This window comes from Dysidea avara, chromosome 2, assembly GCF_963678975.1.
Source record: "Dysidea avara chromosome 2, odDysAvar1.4, whole genome shotgun sequence".
NCBI classification, from domain to species: domain Eukaryota; kingdom Metazoa; phylum Porifera; class Demospongiae; order Dictyoceratida; family Dysideidae; genus Dysidea; species Dysidea avara.
Window position 1 is genome coordinate 51,035,284 of NC_089273.1, and position 19,631 is coordinate 51,054,914.

Here is a 19,631-nt window from a genome sequence, read left to right on the forward strand (position 1 = left end):
AATAAATGAATAATGCCATGTACATGTATTTTTGCAAAACCATTCATGGTGCTGCAGGTTATATCACTTGTGTAGGTATAGGTGTAGTTTCATAGTAGAGCATCTGTCAAAATATGAAAAAAACATTGTGGTAATTAGTAGTATTGTGATATTTTTCCAATGATATATTGTGACAGTAAAATTTCAATACCGCCCAGCCCTACTTATAGCCTTTCCAAATTGTCAAGTTTTACTAATCACAACTCTGCATGTTTTCTGCCTGTCACCTTCATATTGCACCAAGCCATAGTGCTATGTTAGGAGTATGTGGGGTCCAAATTTCAGAATGATTCCACATTCACAAGTCACGTTACAGGTAACCAAGTACATGCAATTGAAAAGGCTATAAGGCCCTTTTTCGCAGACCGGGTCGCATATATTATATGGTAAATATGTGACTGGGCCTACGAAAATAGGGCATGTGGGCACAAACTACATCCCAGCACATAACATCTCATATCTCAGTACTGAGATAGAATATTATTATTATTCTGTAGCTTTTATTTTAAAGCCAACTAAATTGTTAACAAGTACTGAAAATTTCATGGCCATGCAATTATGGAATACAAAATTATGATGCATCCAAGTTTGAAAAAGTTGGCAATTTTTATGTGCCCAAATGCCCTATTTTCGCAGGCCAGGTCACATATGTTGACATGTGTATCTTCATAAGTGTGTACATACTGTAATATTAGATAGTGATTATATCAAATACGTCCCATACAAGCTATGTTCAGTGATAGTAGTGGCTCATCCCATTAATAATTATTATGTGTGTGAAAGTTTATTGTTAAGTATAGGATGACTACAGAGAGAATTTGAGGCCCTGAGAGGTGTGACTCATAAAGCGCTTGCCTAGACTGCAAGTTATCTTAGGATCAAGTCACCAACTTGGAGTGGCACTAAGTTTTTGCTGTCAAGATTGTGATTCCATGCTAAACAAATGTTTACATTATGGTGTGTCCCTAGTGGAATAATGTGTCATTAATGGCTATGTTATGTAGGCATGTTCCTTACCTGTCAGTATACTGTATGTGACCATACCTGTGAAAACAAGAAATGTGGGCACAGTTAGAGATGCGGTGATTATGCCAGCATAATGTAGGTAGCCGCTATGTGTGGGATACAGAAATTATATTAGCATTTTGAGGTGATTTTAAAGAAAAGGCTGAATGGGTGTAGTACCCAAGGAGTTGTCTCTAGCACTTATTATAATGCTGGGTAGTCGTTTGTATAGTCTTAATTACCAGTTTAGCTTTTGTGAGGTAGCTAGCTATTATTGTCCTTGATGGGGCGGATCACCTCGGGATCCAAACTTCTAAAAGCGAGGGTTCCACTCGTAATGGTGGACTCTCCAGCGGCATCTTACTGTAAATCATCAACATTTAGGTCACTAGAAATGCAGCTAAAGCCTTTAGCAGTTGCTGTAATAGCTATAAAAGACAAAACGATGATTAAGTTTAGAGTCGCTTATTGTGTACGATGCTAAAATATAGCTCCTTCAAGTGATATTTACACTATGTGGAAAACAAAAAGAGTATACTATACCTAGCTAGCTAGACAAAAACTTAAACAAACTAGCTATTAAAAAATATTTTTTTCAAAAGTACGTGTGGGCTGATATAATAATACTGTAGCTATAGAAATTATGCTACAAAAAGTAGGGAAACAAGCTCATAATTGTTACAGCTAAATGAGAAATGATCTAGCAGTAAAAAGTAAGGAAAAAAGATTAGATGACTACTTGCTAAAATAGGACACACTTTAATCCCTATACTTTTGGCTACTTTGATGGTCTCATTTCAAGATGCGAGCCAAAAGTAGGCATTAAAGTGTGTCTCATTTTAGCAAATAGTCGTCTAATCTTGTTTCCTTACTTTTTACTGCTGGACCATTTCTCATTTTAGCTGCAACATTTTTGAGCTTATTTCATTATTTTTTGTAGCATGTATACTATATCAACCCCACTTCCTTTTGAAATTTAAGTTTTTTTAAAAAGCTAGTAATAATGTATTTTCATGTGTAGTGGTTTTGTTGTACACCATTTAATTAGTTGATTATTTATGACATATTTTGATGAAGAAGTGTTCTTTCAATTAATTATTTTATTTGATTGCTTTATAGTACAGAAAATGAAAGATGAGCTCTAACCCTAATGAGTACCCACTGATAATAACTATACTCTAAGGACGTTCCCATTTTATAGATAAACACCACTAAGTCTTCAACAAAATCCCATTTCATAGATAAAGAGTCACTAAGTCTTTGAATAAAATAGCTAGTTTGTTTGAAAACTTAGCGACTGTTTATCTATGAAATGGGTATATCCTTATAGTATTCTTACTTATTGGGTTAGAGCTTACCTTTTGTTTTATAAATGCTTTACAGTGACTATTGTAGCAAAGTAGACTATCAATCATAATGCTGAATGGAATTAACGATATTAAAAAAAACATACTTAAGGTCACCATGGGATTTGTGGCATGATATTTGTTGGATCTCTGTAACTACTTACGTATAATTTTATCTGTAGACACATATCAAACAAGCCAAAATTGATAAACCTAAAGAACTGCAGAAATTGACAGAAAAATCAATTGGTTTGTATATTTACTGAGATACATAGGTGGTGTTAAAATGTTGCTGTAATGTAGGAAGTGAAGGGTTTCCATCTAATTGGGATACACAGCCATTTGAAAAAGAAGGTGTGAGAGAGATGTGCCATTTAGTTACACTTTCTAGCGATTCACAAGAATATAAGGATGCTATAAAAACATTTCAGCTGACAGTGCCAGACTCCAAGTGGCAGGTTGTTGAGGTGAACCGCATCCAGAACCCATACCTATATCAGCAATATAATACATTGAAGATGCAGATGATGTCTGTTGCTCCAAAGGATCATCCATTGGAAAAAGAATTGTTCCATGGCACTAACAAGGATGCTTGTGAAAATATTAATTACCAAGGATTTAACAGGAATTATGCTGGAACACATGGTTAGTTCACCATTATGTTGTTCAGAAAATATTTATTAAGTGTATTGTAAGTACGATTGCTATAATGGTATGCAAACACACTTTGGTCAGGTATACTTAAGTAATATGATTTAATACTATCATTGATTTCTGCTTAGCACACGTCTGCCATATAGAACGTATTATGCATGTTTTGTCTTCAACTAAACCATAGATGTGATGGACTTTATCAAAGATGGGTAAGCTTTCTGGTGGAAGCATTACCTCTAATGTGGGTGCATGTGGTCTGTAGGCGAAACCGATCCTACATGGTCTATAATACAACCATGTACTAATAAGAAAGTAAGAAAAATAAGAAATGCAGTTAAGAATAAAGATTACATCATAAATAAACAAATTAATAACGTTTGATAAAACTGCAAGACTTATGGCTTTGCACTCACCGATAGCTAGCTATCTGTATCTTTTTATACAGATAGCTAGCTAAGTCATAACAAGTTGTATTATTAGACTTACAATATACACTGTATTGTATGATGCACTCACCATAATGAATAAAGGAAAGACTACATTAATTTTTTCAAATATTCCAATGGCAGTTGGAATTGGTTACTAAGCACATGGTAAAAAGCTACTTGTAATGCAAAGAAACGGCTGCTTGTAACATCATGCAACAATAATCTATTATTAGTATTTATAATTTTTTGTATTGATATTATTGATTAAAACTTTTCATATCCACAAAACTTCTATACTAAAGAAAGGGAAAACCCTTTTGTCTACTGTGGTCTTCACACCCATCTCCATTAAAGCTAAAAATACATAATATATATTGATGCATTCAATTACTACACATGCAACTACATGCATGCAATCATCATGCGTGCAATTTTCACGCATGCAACAACATGCATGCAATTATAACGCATGCAACACACATGCAACTATCATGTATGCAATTATCATGTACGTGACACTCATACAATTATCATGCATGCAACAACACGCATGCAAAGATTTGATTTTGAATTTTACCTCAAACCAGTTGGCAATGCTGTTCTTCCCTGGCTGGCAGAGGAGCAAAGACATCTTCCCTAGCAGAGGAGCAAAGACACAACATACTTACATACATACATTCATACAAAAATTAAATACAACAGAACACATACATTAACACATGTACAACCAAACAATCACAACAGTTATCCCACATGTAACAACACGAATGCAATTATCAATCATGCCAGCATTATAAGTGGGTCAGTAGAGTAAATGGTCATTCTACGGACACCATCACATGGACATCATTATATCAGCCGGACCAGGCTACTAGCTGCAATTGAAACTGCACTGCTTTGAAGTACTTGCATTACTTGTTTTTGCATAAAAATTATAGGAGCATAGCACAGCCACTGTGAATTAGAGAGCTACACTTTTTGAGGCCTTCCAGACCATCGATTAATGGAGCAGTGATGCATATGCTGGACAACAAAGGAATAACTTCCACATTGCAAAAAAAATGTTATCCTTTTAGAAATTACATGTCAGTCTATGCACATCATTCTATGTAGTAAGCCCCTGTGGTTGGCAAATAGTATTCAGCCTGTCACTCCCTCTTTAATGCAGTCATAAAGGCGCCAAGTAGCCAACCCTCAATGCATGGAATATCAGTGGCGGATCTAGGAATTTATAGAGGGGGTTTCCAGTTTAGAAGGTGGAAATATATATTGACATGAGATACGCAAAAGTTTGCACTACATCGTCTGGTTTGGTAACCAAAAAAAAAAAAAAAAAAAAAAAAAAAAAAAAAAAACAAAAAAAAAAAAAAGAGGTCACAAACCTAGTAATAGTACATAAATAACTTCCTACATACTACTTTAGTAGCCACTGTGACTGCTCTATTAGAGTATCTCGATCGAGACGCACGCCGCGATAATTAAAACATTTAATTGTTACGCAATCATTTTTCAAAGGGAGTTTCCGTGGAAACCTTTGAAACCCCCCTAAATCCGCCACTGAATATAGTCAGCTACAAAATGCACAAATTACAGTGCATAGCTTTGGTAAATGGTTTGGTGTGGCATTTGAAGTCATCAATAACATATTTTGAAAATTTCATAATGCATACGTATTAGTACAGCTGCTATAAAAATCATGTCTACATTAGTAGCTAATCACATGTAGGGTTGACTGCAATTCTGTAAAGTTTTCTGTAGGATCCTGCTCCTAAATATCACAGCTATTGTTTTCTTTGCTTTAATGGCTAAATCAATCTTGTTAGTTTTGATCCAGTTTTTATTACTACCACAGCAAATTCTGATTCTGTTGCTTCCTCCTCTGTAAGTTTTGATCCAGTTTTTATTACTTCCATAGCAAGTCCTAATCCTGTTGTCACCACCGCTGCAAGTCTCTCTCCTCAGTCTCCTGCCTTTTCAGCAAGTCCTGTTCCAGTTGCTACCACCTCTGCCAGTTTTGGTCTGGTGTCTACTATCACAGCAAGTCCTGATCCAGTTGTTACCACCTCTGCCAGTTTTGATCTTATATGTTCTATCACAGCAAGTCCTGCTCCAGTTATCTCCAACTCAGTAAGTGATCTTGTGTCTATTACTACAGCAAGTCTTGCTTTTCCTACCTTAGGAAGTCCTGATTGTTTAGTTATTTCTACCGATGTAGCCCTTAATACTGATACTACTCCAGCAAGTCCTCCTCACTGGTGGCAGTGGATACCACAGCTTTGGATGCGGCAGTGGCTGAGTGCTCCTTTTCTCTTTCGACATGCCCTATCTGTAATAAGTCTTGTGCTTCCTGTTCACTCTTATGGCAACACATTAATTCTGTGCATATCTCCAGAGCTGTCTTTCTACCTGCAGGTTTTTTTTTACTAGTTGTAATCGTCTTATTTGTTCTGTCTCCACCTGCCGTTGGGCTTCTCATGAACAATATCGTAAGACAGGCTGCAGACGTTTACTTAAACCTGGCCAACTTTGTAATGCCCCTTTGGTTCTAGCTAATGAAATTCCAAATCCCCGACTATCATAGTATGTTACCCTTAGTGCCACACCACTAATACCACCCTTGGTTTAGAACTGTGTTCCCTTGTAGGAGAGACGCGCGGATTTTAATAATATCTCACGTGATTGATCTTCATTTCATGCACCCTAAAGAAGATGTCTAGAGCTCCCAGATTCTGAGTGTGATATCAAGTGTTGTAGGCCTACCAAATCATGCATAGAAGTGAGTAAACTTTGCCTGTGTTTTTCCAAGGAGGGTGATTTTCTGCAGATGAGTCGAGAAAATTTTCGTTTGAGGTGGTCTACCAGCCAAGAGAAGAAAAGCCAATCCTATCACATAAGATGGTAATGAAGTTGGATATATAAGTATTCTACACACCAACTTTGAAAGAGCTGCAACCTTTCTAACCATCTGGCTGGCAGAGATGAAATTTTCAGTGCAATGATCTTCAATGATTTTGGTGGGTTGCCTCCTTCCTACTGTTACAAACTGTCTTCATAGGAGCTTTAAATCAGGAGAAGATCCAGAAGAACATCTGAGGTTTCTAAGAAGTGGTCAAATCCTTGACTTTTAAAGTTAAAAGGTCATTGGAAGCTACTATTCTAATAGAACATGCAGTATTCTATTAGAACAACCATGTATATTCACTAAATTTACTATCTGCTTTTGATTGTGTATAGATCGCTTGGAAAATGTTCATTTATGGACATTTACATCTTGATATTTTAACCTTGTGATGGTACAAAATATCACCTTGTGATGATGCAAGCAATGCAGTGTCCAGGATGCTGGAGAGTCTAATAGTATTTGAAATCCATTCATTTGGTATGAAGTATATAATCATTTTGTATCAGCTGGAGCACTTTATCAGGGGCGGATTCACTCAGGATACTCTAATAAAGCAGTCAAATCGAGAGCAGTCACAGTAGTCTTTTGAGGAGCAGTGTAGCAAGCTATATATTATCTAGTTATAAATAAGGAAGGAAATATAGTTGGTGAAGTGACAGCTATTGTCAGCAGGTGCTGACTTTTTTTTTTTTTTTGGTCTTCAACTTATACAGCTAAGCTGAAGTTGCAATTTCAAAGTGGAACCCCCCATTTTAAAAGTCTGGATCTGCCCCTGTTTATTGCAGGACCAGTTCCATTAACCTCAAATTTTATGTACCTGGTTTTCTATACAAAAATTAACAATAATAATTATGTATCTTGTGCAACTGCCTAAACAAATAGCAACTTAGTAATGCAGGTATAACCAATGCTGCTGTGTGTATGGCATATTGATTCATGGCTAAGATAGAGGTAAAGCTTCATAGTTTTGTGTCAATATGATCGTTCTATTAGAGTAGTTTATTACTTTATAGCTGTAGTAGACCAATAGATCACACACGTTTTTACAGTGTCCCTTTATCATGTTTTGCACGGGTAGTGAAAATAGGGCAGGGAACCACAAGGTCGTAGTCCCCAACTTTTGGTGGTCAATTCTTCTGGCAAAAGATCAATGTGTTATTAATCATTCTAATAGAGCAATCACAACTGTTAGTAGCTGTTTAAATTTTAATTTACACCCAAAGTACTGTCTTTGAGCCCTAGGGCATGTATCCAGATGGAACCTGTGTCTGTATGGGTTAATTAAAGAACTTTTTACATTCAATTGCAAGTAGACTTGTGTCAAATATGCTCAAAATTTTTCCCAAAAAAGCTTTCAGGAATTTCCCTAATTTTTCACCTATTATGCTCATCAGATGTTCCCATTATGCTTGCATTATATTTTTAGATTAGCAACAATTCTGACAATTATCTTTGAAAATTTTAATCAGTGAATGCTCTATTAGAGTATTTCACTACAAAAGTGACTGTTCTATTAGAGAGTATCGATCTACAATGTATTTGAGTGCTCAGTTTGTAGCATCCATGCACTGGCTGCTCTGTTAGAGAGTATCAATCTATTTTCATGAAATTAAGCTCCATAGCTTGCGACATCCACCTAATATGCTAGCATTATGCTGGCATAGCACTCCTGCCTATTATGCTTTTTATTATGCTGGCATATTTGACACAGGCCTGATTGTAAGTACTTCATAATTAAATGTATCATGCATAATTGAATAATTATTTGAACAAATTAGTGCATTTTATTGTCCAAAGAATACATTTGACCTGTTGTATTGATTTCTGATTGTCGCAGGTCCACATGCATTGGAATGGTCTGTGTAACAACACCCGTTCAAAATAACAAACTTATCTTGATAATACTCATCAATCTGCAATGTTATCTGCTTTAATGAAGCCAAGTTTCTCTTCACTAGATCTATTAATTTAGCATCTCTACCTGTGTTATTGTTCCCTTACCATATGAATGATATATTGGTCCATTGATTGTAGAGTGCAACTGTAAGAAGCCGTCATCAAAGTCAATAAATGCATGGCTACAGCAGATTAAATAGTAACATTACAAATCATTTGGGTATCAATTCAGCTAACTAGTTTGGAAAAAAATAATTGGCTATATGCTTGTGCAATATTTTGAGTACTGATAGATGATAAACTGATGATTGAGTTTATGTGACCTAATTTATTTAAGTGTATGGTTATGCACATGTATGAATAATTGTTTACTGTAAACTACATGTGTGTAATGTAATAGACTAATCAAACAATTTGTTCTTGAAGTGACCTATAGAATGTGAGTAGGTTAATGTACGCCTCACTATATAGATTAATAGGATGTGGGAAATGTATGCAGGAGCTGGAATAAGAAATGAAAGACCTGGCAGTTTGTCTACTTATTGAGCACAATGCAACTACTGAATATAGATAATTGTTATAGAGTTAATTATGAAGGAGTCATTGCAGTGATAAACATGCTTACTTATTAAGCTCATAACTATAAATTTAGCATGTACTTATTGTGCTACACTTGAAAGTTGTTAACACAACTTTATGGCAAAACAATCTATTCCTCAGGGGTAGCAGAGAAGGGGGCTGTAGCCCCTGTGAAAAAATTATGAGGGGCTTAGCCCCCCTCCCTAAAATTATCTGTAGCTGTGATGGAGAGCCTAGCTCAATAGCATCAATAGTTAGATACTCTAATAGAGCAGTCACAGTATTCTTAGAGGAGCAGTGTAGCAAGCTATGTATCTAGTTATAAATAAGGAGATATAGTCTAGTTGGTGGAGGACAATTATTGCCAGCAGGTAGTGACCTAGGTCTTCAACTTACAGCTAGACCATGGCATCATCAATCTAGACCTCAGTCTCCCCTCCCCCCATAAATAATGTCTGCCTTTGCTATTCCTGCATTAAAATCATACTGCCAATTGTTCCATGAATTATTATTAGATTGACTACTATCATGGATGATTCAGTTTTGGTGACTGCTTTCCAAAGTAACATGAGTGAAATGATGAGTGTGCAACATATAACACCGGAAGTGCAACACTTAGTGTGTGCTGGGATCAACTACATGGCAGGGGTCTGGGATTTCATCCTAGAATACTTTTGTGCTTTAACACCTTGATTGAGAGTGCTGATAACAAAATGGAAATTGTAATGCTATAAATTAACATTGTACAACTTTTAAAAGTATGTACCACATTGTTTCAAATGAAACTATAGCTAGATGTACTCCTATAATTATAACTAAGTGCATTTGGATAAAAATGTAACTACAAATGTCAACAATTAGTGAAAACTAGCAGCAATTCTATCATCATGTACATTGTAGGATGTCTGGGATACCAACCCTGAAAGACTAATTTACTTGTACATAAAACACCCAACCACACTGCATGAGGATGTCAAAGTTCACAATAAGCACCTCAAACATTGCAGATTATACATAGGTTCTTCAGTTTGATTTAAAGCTGTAGCCTTTGCCCTAAACATTGAAGACGTTGCTAGCTAGCTAGGTTATGACATACCGATACACAAGGTTTTTGATCTGAAACTATATTCTATATTATTTATACAATAATATTACAATGACTGTGCAACTTTTATTAACTATGCAACTTGTCTACAGCTGTTCAATTAACACAACCAATAGTAGATGGCAAATGTAGTGACTATACATGGTTGTTCTAATAGATTGAATGTTCTATTAGAGTAGTAGCTTGCAAAGGCCTTTTAACTAAAAGTCAAGGATTTGACCACTTCTTAGAAACCTCAGATGTTCTTCTGTATCTTCCCCTGATTTAAAGCTGTTATGAAGACAGTTTGTAACAGTAGGAAGGAGGAAACCCACCAAAATCATTGAAGATCATTGCTCTGAAAATTTTGCCACTGCCAGCCAGATGGTTAGAAAATTGCAGCTCTTTCAAACTTGGTGTGTAGAATACTTATACATCCGACTTCATTATTTGTGACCGGATTTGCGAAAAGGGGTCTTCCACACACATCCAATTCTATGAACTTGGAAGACCATAACTTAGTGTTCAAGTAAAATATGACTCTGCCATTTTCTTCATCCATTAAGCCATGTTGGTACTCACTACTGACCAAATTTCAAGCCATTACCTTTTTCCAATCCAAAGTTATGGATTGTCACAGTTGGTAAATTGTATGTGTGTGGAAGACCCCTTTTTGCAAATCCGGTCACATTTTTGGAATGCACGAAATAAAGATCATTAACATGAGATATTAATATCTGTGTGTCCCTCCTAAAAGGGAACACAGTTCCAAACTAAGGGTGGTATTAGTGATGGGGCACTAAGGGTAACATACTATGAGAGTTGGGGATTTGTTTCTTGCTACTTCATTATTCATGTTGCGGACCCTATCATCATTGAAATTATTTCTGAGAGATTAAATATTGCCTTAAATTTATGCAGTTTAGAAGATGAAATTAATTTTGATGATTGGGAAAATGTAACGGATATTTACAACTTTTTACAGTCTAAAATTTATGGATTTACTAATTTTGAATTTACTAAATTTTGCAGAGAACGTTACCTGAAATATGTCTTGAAAGATGAAATATGGGCAGTCATATTTCTGAAAGATGAAATATGGGCAGTCATATTTCTGAAAGATGAAATATGGGCAGTCATCTTTGAAATTTTGTAGATGATTTTGGCTCGTTACCTACCCCTCGAGATTGATTAAGTAGCAAACGGCATTGAATCACATTGACTAACCACAATTGCTAATCAAAACCCTAGTAGCTACGTACTTCGTTCTTGATAAATAAAACATCCCATTTGAATTTTAAAACCAAGGAGATTCTCGCACTGTAATGGTGTGGCGACTCATGAGACAGTGCAGCATGTGATTGCAGCAACTGGCTCTATCGCACATGATCTAGTCTAGTTGTGTATGTTAGCAACATTACTATGCATTGTAACTCTCATCGGGGTACAATAACTTCAATTGTTTTGTTGGTGGACAATAAATTACATAACAAATCACCCCATTTGCAAGATAATTGTGACTTGATCTGCAAAAAGGGGTCTTATACCTTTTCCAATTGTATGTACTTGGCAATCCATATATCGACTTGTGAGTATGGTACTAGATTGAAATTTGAAATTTGGTAACTTTACACTCCTAACATAGCATTATTCCTGGATGTACTTTTAAGACAATAGGTTTATCACATGATGAGTTATGATGTATCAAACTTGGAAATTTGGAAAAGTTATATATAAGACCCCTTTCACAGATCCAGTCACAATTGGTGTCCCACACTTTGTGAAGTCACTACATAGTCTGATAACACATCTCCTTGCAGAAAGAAGCTTTGGGTGTGAGACTTCAGATGCAGCAAAAAGGTTTAATAGTTGCCTATCCAATTGTGCAAACAATAAGTTTTAATATGCTGAAATTTTCAATTGAGTTTTCCTACAAAAATTTTTTCTCCAAAATTGGGCCGCAATGATCATTTCAGTGTTTTTTTATTTGCATAGTTTACTCGTTTTGTATTAATGCTTCATCCTTCACCTGGCATGCTAGCTAATTAGTATTTTCCATCTTCAGCCATGCCAAAAATAACTTGTTTGATACGTGTATACTAGCACTGCTAGCTACAGTAATATGAAGCTGTCTGTTGCAATTCTGTCTATTTTTCTGGGCACTAACACTGACTGTACTGTCTGTCCAAGCAAATAAACATCTCCTGTATGAAGTATTTACAAAATTGAAGCCATCCTGTAGAGAGCTGCCAGATTCTGTATAAATATTTTTTCTAAATACTCCAATATGCTGACTACACTAGATCTACCTACACTACAACAGAGAAGAGTCAGTGCTAAACTCATAATGATGTACAAGATTGATAATGAATACATTCATATCCCTAAAGATTTCTTTAACCTAATTGGACCCTCAAATAAGGAACTGATACATTGATTCCTTATAAATTTTCCTTTTTCGCCTTTGTGATTAAGCTTTGGAACCCTATCCAACCTATGTAGTTAATTCTTTTTCTTTAGATCAGATTCGCGCTATTATATCTGTGCATTATAACCTTGTGTGATTTGTGCACCGTAAAACAACTAAGCTACTAAATAAAATAAATTACATACACCAACCTATCCCACTAATATTGCAAGGATTGATAATAGACTAAGATTTCAGTGTACCTTTAATTCTCAATAAGTGTTTGTGTTCTTGAAATGTAAAATAACGTGCATGGTTCGTTATTAGAAAGGAGCTACACTGCATTAATAATCTTCTGCTCAGGAAGATTTTTCTTTTGTGTGTGTGGAAGGAGAAACTCTACACAAAAGAAAATCTGGTCTGGGAATGAATCAGATACTACAGTATATTTGGTGATTTCAATTATTCATCTAACAGGGAATATAGTCCATGCAACATAATGTAGTGAAATAAGAAGAATAACAGTTACATAGTAATATTGGCAATATAATTATTAGCTGTTACTATTGTTCCGGCAGTCACATGAATAAAAATATAACTTTGACAAAAAGGTCCTCAAATGATAAAAAGAAAACGCAAAATGCCTTGAGTGGGAATCCAACCCGGGACCTCCAGTGCTTGAGCCCAGAGTCCTGATCTTTGTGCTAAGTGCCTCATAGCTACTCACCTCTCTTAGTTTCTACTTTATACGTCTCTGAGTAGAGTAAGCTCTGTACAATATAATGAAGGTGAAGAAGAAACTAAAGCTGAACCTGACCCTACCCCTAACACTAGAACTACTTTTCGTATCCCCTAAAGTTTTATGCTTGGGGCCGGGCAACCTACTAGACATATTCCCTAATGTTGAATGCTCGGGGCAACCTACTAGATGCATTCCCTAAAGTCGAATACTTGGGGCAACCTACTAGACATGTTCCCTAAAGTTGAATACTTGAGGCATAGCATACATCTAGGGTGCTTGCTAGGGAGGAATCTAGTGGACTGCTGGAACAATAGCTCTGACAAAATATTTCCGGCTGCCGGAACAATAGCAACTTTGATAATTATTATATGTGGCTCTGTTGGAAAATATTTAAAATTACTGTGTACTACAGTATGTGTATATTATTGTATAATATTATTTATCTGTTGCATATAGCTGCTCTTTATGGCAAGGGAGTATACCTTGCAGTTAATGCTGACTATTCCTCAAATGAACAGTACTCCCAAGCAGATGAAAATGGATACAAGTATGTTTACAGTTGTCTAGCCCTACCTGGTGAATACACAAAAGGAAATGAAGACATGATTGTACCACCGGCCAAAAATCCTAAACAGAATAAGGCCATCTTGTTTGACTCCTTGGTTGATAATGTGAAAGATCCTCGTATATTTGTGATGGTAAAAGACAATCAAGTGTATCCCCAGTATCTTATTACGTTCAAAGCAAGATCTTTAAATACTTCCAACCTCAATTGTTCTGAAGAATGTTTAAATCGGAATGATGAATCTGTCACTTTGAATTGCTTAAAAGAAGATAATTATGTGGAAGTATCTGACGAAGAAATCACATTTAGTACTCGTGGAGATGGTGAAAATTTGGTGGAGAAGATCTGGGAAGAAGATTGATGCTTATTTCAAGACAGTCACTTGTAATCTAACTACTTTTGTCCATTAGGTAAAAGAACTACTTTTACAACTAGCCAGAGTGGGGGGAGGTATTTGTTACACATGTAAACAAAATTTTTGCATTTTATGTTTGATGTATATACATAACGTATTCTATACTTATTGTTGTGATTGTTTAAATAGCTAAAGTAGTTAATAGTGATCTTGTGTAGTGAAGTGTCAGTGGATGGGGAAGGCCAAAGGAGGGCTGAGGCATATAATTATACTGCCCCAGGAAATTTTTGAAATGTAGTTGTGATGAGATTGAACAGTTTGAGAAAAATGACTGAAATTTGGATGTTTTAAGGAAATAGTGAATTGAAGGATGAAAAGAACTATGTATAGAGGCAGCATAGGTAGAGGGTTTGAAAGTAGTTTTTTTTTAAAGAATAAAGTATTGTTTTATTAGCTAGATTTAGTGCAATTTAATCATGGACTGTAACTATGACTATAGGCTGAATTGTAAGGCAATCTCTAATCAAATAGTGTAGTGGAGATTTTTTTTCGCAAAATAGCTATCTCAAGATAGGATCTTGAGGCAGTTTTAGCCAAATCGCTGTAAAAGAGATTTAAGCTGCACACATATGCACATAATATTATACGCAACTTTGAGGTTTTAATTTTCTGTGGTGTAGCTTTCTATTTTAGCCTGACTTTACAACTAGCCCAATCACCATACACAACTAACCAAAAGTCACTTACAACTAGCTTTTTGGCCACAACTAGCCCCCCGTTTTAGCTGCTGCTTTTGTCTGCTTTTATCCAGATTTCAATTGTGAAGATTACTATAAGGAAACCTTAAATCTGCATAACTTGCTATGGATAGCAAGCACACTGCATTTAATATTTACACAAAAGATGTATCAATCTATTACCTTTCAGACCACTTCCAGTACTTGTAGCTGCTTGTAGAGTTTCCTGCCAAATAAGATAGAAAACTGAGTAGTTGGACAAGCGAAGTAGTACCACGAGTGCTCACAAAGGGGAGGAGGGTGGGCAAGAGATAGACTTCAAAATGGAGGAAGACCACGATAGGAGTATACACACGCGATTACAGTGCTGCACTGGATTCTTAGTGGCTGATACATATATAGCAAAATCAACAAACAAATCATTTGGCCAACATTATTAGGCAATCCACCAGTAATCTAGTGAAGCCAGACCCTTCACAAGGCCAGAAATTGCCATTCGAGCTCTACACACTACCAAGAAAAGATGTCTGTTAAAACCAGCTTCGAGTAGTTTGAGTAGTACTGAGGGTCAAAACTAGTAGTATGATAGTGTAGCTATCCAGTGGTTGTGTTAGTTTGATTTTGCCTTATGTGCGATTTGGATTGGTTTTGTAAAATCTGATCACTATTGTGTATTAGTGTACTATTATGCATTATGTATACCCCTGGCATCTGAAGTCTAACTTACTTAGACTCTTTGTGTGGCTGTTGTGTAAACCTGTACACTCTAGACAGCTGCTTGTAACAGAGAAATGTAGCATTAAATAGTAGAAACAAGCTATTACTCCAACCAGGGGGGTGGAACAGGCCAAAGAGTGAGGGGGCCAGGCCAGCGGTAAGTTAAAGATTTTTTAAAAAAAGTCACAGCCTGCTGTCAATAGCTGCTCTCCACCAATTATATCTCCTTATTTATAACTACACATACGTAGCTAAGTAACTTGCTACACTGTTTCTCTGAATACTGTGACTGCTCTATTAGAGTATCCAGATCCTGACTGTTCTATTACAGTATCTCAATCTTTACTTGCAAACATTGTTCCATAAAAATGGAGGGGGAGAGGGGGGGGCATGGAATCCTCATCCCCACCGCCCATGACTTCAACCAAATCTGTTTAAAATTAAATTTCAGGTAGTGATATGATGCCAGCGCTACCAGTGTTGGTGCACGTAATTGACATGAAAAGAATCTGAGCAAACATGAGATCTGAGATTTTGTCATATGTGAGCACAAACATAGGTTAATCTATGGAGAAAATTTCAGGTTTTTGTCTTTCTTGAATGTTATGGTCTTCCAAGTTCAAAGAATTGGATGTGTGTGGAAGACCCATTTTTACAAATCCAGCCCCATTTGTTTATTGTTAGTCCCATGATCAGATGATAGTTAGGTCTCTGCACATAATAGTGACTGGGCATGTGATAATTGATATGTAAAAAGTTGCCTACTGCTCCAAACTGTCACAACTGATCACAGTTATTGTAATAGTGTAGCTATAAAATTAATGATAAATTTGAATCACCTTTGCAATAGGTTATGGATTACATTTTGTTCTTTTGCTTAGATATAGCCTGGAATATATGTATAATATTATATGTGATGGGATGTCGTATTTGCTCAAATACCCGGTTTTCAAAATCTGAGTAACAGTTTATTTTTATAGTAACAGATACTACATCACTGGTGATTATTTCTCAACTCAACAGCCCACTGTCTTTACATTAACGTGTGGATCTATCTTTTAGCACTAAATTAATTTACCAATGGTGGATCCAGGATGGGGAATTTGGGGCAAATGCCCTCCCCCCTCCTTCAAGAAATTGCATACAAGATCGAGATACTCTAATAGAGCAGTCAATTACTCTAATAAAGCAGTCACAATGTTCATGAGGCAGTGCAGCTTACTTATGAAGCTTAATAGAATTTTATTTTACATAACATACGTGATATAATATATTTGGTAAAGGATAACTAGCTACTATTGTTGTGACCTTTTTTTGCTCTTAAACGTTTTTCAGCAAGGTGCCCTCCCCCTCTTTCCAAACTCTGGATCCGCCCCTGTTTACAGCCCTTTTTTTTCAAAATAATATTATAAAAAAGTCGAGAAAAAGTTGCAATTAGTTGTTAGTTTAACTGTTGTCACCAATATTAATATTGTAAGTTTTAGTTAGCTGTACAAGACTTGTATAGATGCAGTAGTTGTATTCAGCTTGGCCTACTACGTACTTCCACATAGTTACATGCCGATAACTAGTACAACTCCAGCAGAAATATATACACTCAGTATAGCTGTATAGCAATGTCATGCAGTAGATAATGTAGCTAGGTACCTGCTTAATCAAGAGCATTATTATTTAGACACACTGTACAGTTATTGCCCATAGGCCATAGCTAGCTACATAGACTTTTTTTTTTTAAGTTTCCCGGGGCATCCAGCACCCCTTGCCACCACCCCTAGCACTAGATGTTGAAGTGCTAGCCAAAAGAAAGTCTAAAAAATTTATTGGATTAAGGGAAAGGCACCTGACCTTCTATCAGAGCAAGGTCAAGAGCCCTATGGCTGGCCGGGCAGCCACTGTGAGAGCGTGCTCCCCTGAGACAAGCAATTGCTGAACGTAGCTGCGAAAAACTAAGGCGACAGCGTAGCCAGGCCATTACACTACTGTAAGGAACACCCCTTTTCAAAGACAGCAAATAGGCCAGACGTTTGTAAACAACATTAGTGCACCCACTCATTCCACCAAATTTGGAAAACACTAACGGTACAAAAGACTCAACTTCTCTGATCCTTTGCTCATATTTTCTGCATTTCTCCTTCTCAAATCACTGATACAGTGAAGACACTGGAGTGGTGCAGTATGATGAAGCAGTTGGGTTGAAAACCTTGACATCAAAAAAAATCCTCTGGTGTTGGCCACTCCAGAACCCCTCAGCTGAGACGTCTAAACGAGCCCCATCCTCAGCAATTGCCGTTGAGTATGTGAGTGTTTCAGGGTCTGTAATGAAGGTTCCACACACACACCAGAACACACTTCTAATAGGGCATCAGCAGTAAAATCCCTTAATTCATTATGTCTAAGGGTGGGATAACCACCAGTGGGACAATTCATGGCACCATCCACAGAGAATCCTATATAATTATATAGATTACGTTGTAATAGCTATCCCATCCAAAAACAGCTTATAGCTGTAAAAAAGTGCGCGTCCAAGTAAAGCAGAGTTAACTGCGACAAAAAGTAATGATATCATAATTAGAGTTGCACCGATAATCGGTTGAATTATCGGTAACAACCGATATTAGCTAATTTTACAAGTATCGGTATCGGCTACGAAGCGGAATAACTTGCCGGTTAACCGAAACCCACAATCAATCGTTAAGTTGACGACAATGAACAGGTGAAAGTAAAGAAGGTGGTGAATGTAGCAGTAAGTGGTTTGTTGTAACTGTTTTGTAACTATTTGAGTTTGTTTGTTTGCACAAATGTGGTTGCAAGGCTATAGTAGGCTGTGTATATTTATCGGCCGCCCACGCAATTAGTTGATCACTCTTCACAAAGAGTCTGTAGTCCCACTAAAACACTGTTTGATTAGCTGTTTTATAACTACTTGGCTTCCTTTTCCATGAAAGGAGATAGTAGCAAAACTGTGTAAAACATTGTAAAAGTCGGCCGCCCACGTAATTAATTACATTGATTACATTATCATTACAAATGCAGTTTATACGCATAAACTTTAGGTGATTTTCTGCTCCTCCTCCTCTGTTCTGAAGAAATGAAGAATATCGGTAAATATCGGCATATCGGTTACAGGAATAGGCAAATAATCGGTATCGGCAAATGTGAAAAAATGCATATCGGTGCAACTCTAATCATAATGCGGCCATGTGCGAGGTGTGCAAGTTGTACACCTCGCACATGGCCGCATTATCATATATTGTCACCTCGCACAGCGAGTATATATGCAATATTCAAATCAAAATATATAGCTACAGCTAACTAATTACAATTTTACAGTTCATTTATAAGAAGGTTGTTAAACACGGTGATAGATGAAGCTTCAAAAGTCTCTGGTTGCAAGTTGTTCCATATATAGCAGTGGAAGGAAAGAAGCTGAATTTGTATGTGTCAATTCTAGTGAATGGCAGGGTAAGTTGATCTGATTACTGCGATTAAGATATAATTTACTTTACTGCATGATGCAAACCTATTTAAAATAAAGCATTCCTTAAAATAAAAGAATAGCATGATATCTCGCATGACTATATATAAGTGATGAAACTGACATGACATCTTGATTTAGGACAATATATGATAAAAACAATCATGAATTCATCACACTTTTGGCAGATCCAGTCTTGAATTGACAGTGTGTTAAGTCCTGCTGATCTGGTAGGATCTGATGAAATTCTACATTGTCAAAACTAATAAAGGTCAATCATCTGGGTTGGAAGCTTTACGAAAAACATGATAACACTTAGCTGCATACAGTATAAGTCTGAAAAGTATAATCAAAGGAAGGGGATTAAATATAATATGTCTTGATTTATACGTAGTCATTGGTGTATATCTAGCTATAACAATGTATCTCGTTGTCTGTTTAACATTTCATTTCATCAAAGCATCTGACAGTTCCACAAAATACATGCAATAGAGCCATCACCCATATAATTATGATGGTTATATGTAAGCACCTGTGGATTATTTTCTTGATGTCTTCTGACTTTTGTACATATTGATTTATTGCCTCGTCCTGCTGTCTACTGCCTTATTTGTCATGGATTTCCATCTTGCATTTTTATAATAAATGACTTCATTTATCCACAGTGTAATTGATTTGAAAGTACACAAGCTGGTATACT

The 19,631-nt window shown here is 36.3% G+C and overlaps 2 protein-coding genes across 3 annotated transcripts in view; both read left to right on the plus strand.

The window, feature by feature from the left end:
- The window catches only part of LOC136246254 (protein mono-ADP-ribosyltransferase TIPARP-like), a 28,904-nt gene extending 14,703 nt beyond the window's left edge, over positions 1–14,201 (plus strand). The window contains exons 3-5 of the mRNA XM_066037674.1: positions 2,573–2,639; positions 2,694–3,035; positions 13,539–14,201. Of these exons, the coding sequence (XP_065893746.1) occupies positions 2,573–2,639; positions 2,694–3,035; positions 13,539–14,008 (879 nt within the window). The 3' untranslated portion in view covers positions 14,009–14,201. The remainder of the gene's footprint in view (positions 1–2,572; positions 2,640–2,693; positions 3,036–13,538) is intronic.
- Positions 14,202–18,028: 3,827 nt separating this feature from the next.
- Positions 18,029–19,631, plus strand: part of LOC136247593 (uncharacterized) — a 56,130-nt gene continuing 54,527 nt past the window's right edge. For both annotated transcript variants that reach the window (XM_066039355.1, XM_066039356.1), the window contains exon 1: positions 18,029–18,199. The gene's annotated coding sequence lies outside the window, so the exon portion shown is untranslated. The remainder of the gene's footprint in view (positions 18,200–19,631) is intronic.